The sequence below is a fragment of the Sardina pilchardus genome, chromosome 22, assembly GCF_963854185.1.
Source record: "Sardina pilchardus chromosome 22, fSarPil1.1, whole genome shotgun sequence".
Taxonomy (NCBI): Eukaryota; Metazoa; Chordata; class Actinopteri; order Clupeiformes; family Clupeidae; genus Sardina; species Sardina pilchardus.
The window spans coordinates 7,340,526-7,345,525 of NC_085015.1; the positions used below are offsets into that span (position 1 = coordinate 7,340,526).

At 45.6% G+C, this 5,000-nt stretch overlaps 1 protein-coding gene across 1 annotated transcript in view; it reads right to left on the reverse strand.

The window, feature by feature from the left end:
* Positions 1-5,000, reverse strand: part of itga3b (integrin, alpha 3b) — a 54,569-nt gene that overhangs the window by 14,297 nt on the left and 35,272 nt on the right. The window contains exons 3-8 of the mRNA XM_062526309.1: positions 4,581-4,663; positions 3,917-4,157; positions 3,199-3,300; positions 2,414-2,618; positions 451-644; positions 80-168 (exon numbers count right to left, since the gene is read on the reverse strand). Coding sequence (XP_062382293.1) covers positions 80-168; positions 451-644; positions 2,414-2,618; positions 3,199-3,300; positions 3,917-4,157; positions 4,581-4,663 — 914 coding nt within the window. The remainder of the gene's footprint in view (positions 1-79; positions 169-450; positions 645-2,413; positions 2,619-3,198; positions 3,301-3,916; positions 4,158-4,580; positions 4,664-5,000) is intronic.

Below are 5,000 nucleotides of genomic sequence, written 5' to 3' on the forward strand. Positions count from 1 at the left end.
CCTACAGTATAGTTTTAGCTACAGTACTGTATATTCTGTGAGGATGAGCAGTAGACGTGGTGGTGGTGTGTGGCTTTACCTGACTTGGCTCTGGTGAGATGCCCTTCATACTTCCCATCCATATGTAGACCTTTCCCGATCCCTCAAAGGGTGCCCCCACAGCAAAGTCTACGAAGACATCAGAGGACATTTTGGAGATATGGAGAATGATTCCGTGATGCTGAGTGCTGTGTATTGTGTCTGTATCTGTATTTATATGTGTATGCACTGTTGTGTGTGTTTGTGTGTGTATGTGTACTGTATGTGTGTGTGTGTGTGTGTGTGTGAAGAAATTTGATTGGTGGATTCAATTAAAGAAATCAAATGTGTGTGTGTGTGTGTGTGTGTGTGTGTGTGCATGTGTGTGTGTGTGTGTGCATGTGTGTGTGTGTGTGTGTGTTTGGCCCATACCTTGGAACCCGTCTTGATTGACATCGCCGATGGCAGCCACGGCGATGCCGAACGCTGAGTTGGTGGTGCCGTATAACACCACGCTGGGATTCTTCTGGAAGCTTCCGTTCTCGTTCATGTACACGTACACGGCCCCACCCTTCTCCTCCTTGCGGTCGAAGTAGAACGGAGCGCCGATGATCAGATCGTTCCAGCTGAAGAGAGAACCACAGTAATACCGTAACAATTAACAAGTAACAATTCTAAGCAGATACATTTGTTCAAAAAGACTTACATTTAAAGTAAAGAGTAAAGGTAAAGAGACAGGAGAACATAGTGGAAGATGAAAAGCAGAGTGACCTATGGATGTGGAGGAGGAGAGAGAGAGACAGAGAGAGAGAGAGATAGATAGATAGATGCAGATAGATAGAGAGAGAGAGAGGGAGAGACCAAGAGAGGTATAGGGGAGGAATGAGAGAGAGGAGGAGAGAGAGACACTCTTAAAATGAATGTGTTGTCCCCATCTGGACACTGAGATGTGTTAAAAAAACAAAGTTGTTTTGTTTTCAATGCAAGTTGTGTTATTTCAAACACATATTGCGTAACAAATAAAAAAAGGAGACAACACAAAATGTCTGTCTGAACACAGAGAAGTGTTAAAAACAACACAAGTTGTTTTCAGCACATTTGTTTTAAGAGTGCAGAGAGAGAGGGGGGGTTAGAAAGAGAGAAAGAGAGAGAGAGTGTGTATGTGTGTGTGTGTGTGTGTGTGTGAGAGAGAGAGAGGGAGAGAGGGAGGTGTAGTGGAAGAGAGAGAGAGAGTGAAGGATGTAGAGGAGGTTCTGTGATGACAGGTTGCTGACGGCTCCATAAAGCATGAAGATAATCTCCCCGCTTACACACTCACGCATGCGTTACCATATGAGCCAGAGCAGCATACTGGCACGCAAGACACGAGTCTCTCTCTCTCTCTCTGTGTGTGTGTGTGTGTGTGTGTGTGTGTACTGTATGTGTGTGTGTGTGTGTGTGTGTGTGTTGGTGTGTGCGTGCGTGCGTACGTGCATGTGTGCGTGCGTGCATGTGTGTGTGACAGAGAGCGACAGACCAAGAAAGTGACAGAGATTGAAAAAACTGCATGTGTGTGTGTGTGTGTGTGTGTGTGCGTGCGCGTGCGTGTGTGTGTGTGATTTAGAAAGTCTGATATGCTACCTTGTTTTAATCCGCAGGCAGACGCGTAGTCTGTGTCTATCTGGGCATTATGGAACATGAAAGCTCTTAGGCGATGGAAATCAAACCCTGAACATCCCTGCTGGCAGAAGCCTCTGTTGCCATGCAACCACAGATGCACTCCCTGGTTGTACTTTAAACACTGTCTTTCCCGTCAGGGTGGAAAAGCCAGTGGATTTAGAGAACCTTTCCTTGGGCCAGGAGGAGTAATGTTAATCTTTAACCCCTCTGTCATCATTAGAGAAGCATGTTTTTCATGACTAGCGCCTTAGCCGCTCCAGATACAGTAAATCCATCTTACCACAGCACGTGTGTGTGTGTGTGTGTGTGTGTGTGTGTGTGTGTGTGTGTGGTGTGTGTGTCATTTAGTGGTTCTAAAGTAGGCTTCAGGTTAACTTCTAACCTGACCTTAGATGATTGTTACAGAAAGACATGGAGAAACGGGACAGCTCATGTCTGGGAAATGAGGGTTGGGGGGGGGGGGGGGGGGGGGCTGTGTCCAGTGCTCAGTGCTCGTACCACATTTGGGTCTATGTGCAACTGGCTACAGTGCCCATGTCACATTTGGGGTCTTTGTGCCCATGGGAAGCCAGGCTCAAGGTCCTCCAGTCCAACACCGGTAATTTCCCAATCAAACGATTTCTCACTCTCTCCCTTGCCTCCTATCAGGGTCAAGCCATACAAGCCTAAAGAAATCAATAAATAATAAAATGCGGGTTGTTTGTTTGTTTGGTTTGTTTTCATGACTGTGACTTACTCGTCGTTGTTGAGGTCCGTCACGGCGATGCTGCTGCCAAAGTAGGAGCCCAGCTGCTGCCCGGTGATGGTTGCCACGGGGACCAGATTGGCGTCGCCCTTCTTGGCCAGCGTGATGGCGCCCGACTCGGCCTCGCGCGGAGCCCCCGTCACCAGCGTGTCCTCGTCACGACTCAGCAGCTTGGCCTCCTCCACCACCGAGTAGCCTGTGTGTGTGTGTGTGTGTGTGTGTGTGTGTGTGTGTGTGTGTGTGTGTGTGTGTGTGTGTGTGTGTGTGTGTGTGTGTGTGTGTGTGTGTGTGTGTGTGTGTGTGTGTGTCAGAGGCAAGGCAAACTGGTTATGAAATATGGCTGACACTTCATACACTGCTCACAAAAAGTTAGGGATATCCGGCTTTCGGGTGAAACAGAAAGAAAGTACTGAAACATTGAACTGTTGGACATGTTGGACATGCGAAATTCGAAAATTTAGAGAAGGTCACATTACTGTAAGTTCACCTGTAAAGGGTATCTATAGTGTATCTATCTGTTGATATTCACATCGATGTAGAAACTTCATTATAATTTATTTTATCTTGTATCATTGCGATTTCTGTTCAATGTTTTGCAAAATTCTGAATGGTGACAATGGGAAATTTCTGTTTACATTTGGCGAGTTGAATTCTGATTCTATATTTCAGTGTCTTTTCTGGCAAAAACCTGTTACGTCTCAGATATGAGGGGATAGACAACAGGATGTGATGTCACATGAGCTCATTAATACATTGTCTGATCTCAGAACACCCACCCATGTAGTCGTAGGATTTCTTCTCCATCTTGCCGAAGTCCTTGTCACTGTAGTCCCACGAGTTGAGAGGGTTAGTGTCCCTCCACGTCACATGGACGTTTCCTAGGAAACCGGGTTCAGTCATATCATCAGTTCAGTCAGAATATAAATGCCACAATGCAGTGTTTCTTTTGCTGTAATTTCCTTTCACTTTCTTTCTTTCTTTCTTTCTTTCTACGTATCTCTCCACCTCTCATTTCAACCTTGTTTCTCTGACCTCTCTTTCTTCATCCTATCCTTCTCTTTCTGTTTATTTACTTCTTCCAATCACTCTCATCCTCATCCCTTCTTCTCTCTCTCTGTCTCACCCAATTTCTCTCTCTCTAATCCTACCTTTCTGTCTCCTTCTCTATATTTGAAGTCAAATGCAGTGATTTACACAAAACGTTTTTGCGAATGCAAAACACAGAGTTTCTGGTCTATCCCTCTTTCTCTCTCTCCTTCTCTTTCTTTCTTCATCTCTCCCTCTTTCCCTTTCTCTCTCTCCCCTTCTCTCTCCTTCTCTTTCTTCATCTCTCCCTCCCCCCCTCTCTCTCTCTCCTTCCCTTTCTCTCTCTCCCCCACCTTCTCTCTTTCTTTCTTCATCTCTCTCTTCATCCTTCTCTTTCTTTCTTTTTTTCATCTCCCTCTCTCTCTCTCTCTCTCTCTCTCTCTCTCTCTCTCTATCTCTCTCACCCACCTTGCCAGGTGAAGCTGCCCACTGCTCCCATGTACACGTCGGTGTCGGTCATTCCGGCCGAGATGCCCATGTTGCACAGGCCCTCCTGGTCGAGGTCGAAGGGGCTGCACGCCTCGTAGGTGTGCGTCTGCCACTCGTCCGCCGTGTCGTAGGTCAGGTCGTTCCCGCGCACGTAGCACTTGCCCACCATGCTCCGCTGGCCGTCCGCGCCGTAGCTCTTGATGTAGCGATGCCCGCATGCCTGTAGAACAGGGGAGGAGGAGGGGGAATCAGGGAGTCAGTGTGATTGGATGAGGGAATGAATGCATGAATAAGTAAAAAAATGAATGAATGAATGAATTAATGAGTCAGCGAACGAATGAATGAGCAAATTAATGAAAAAATGAATGAATGAATGAATGAGCAAGTGAATGAAAAATTGAGTGAATGAATGAGTCAGCAAATAAATGAAGGAATGAATGAATGTGCAAGTGAATGAAAAAATAAATGCATGAATGAATGAATGAATGAATGAATGAAGTGATGTGATTTTGGAACTAATGGGGCTGATACTTGCCATGACATTGATTACATTTATTTATCCTAAATATTGTCTTAATCGGATTAATATCGGAATATTAATGTCTGTGTACAGTAAATAGACTGTCCGTATACTGCAACTCACCAGCACGCGTCCTTCTTTTATCCGTCTCTGGCTGGACACCGACACCCCCAGCCACATGCCCTCCACGATCTCACTGGAGTCCGCTGCACGAGACAACACCACATTAGCAAAGTCCATTTACCTCTAGTCATCTAGCCCTCCACAATCTCACTGAGTCACATTAGCAAGTCCACTCACCGCTCGTAATCCAACAGTTCTTATCTATATGCAAAATCTGCGCTGGCAGTTAATGTATATGCCATTAGACCGTATGCATTAGAACATTGTGAACATGAACATGAAGTGCATTCATTTGCTATTAGCATGAACAACCCATGAGATAAGCGAATGTACCTAATGATACCTAATGTCTATTGGGATGAGAGATGAGGCATGTGCTCAACTCTGCATTTAGACTGAATAAGCCTATAAGCCCGTAAA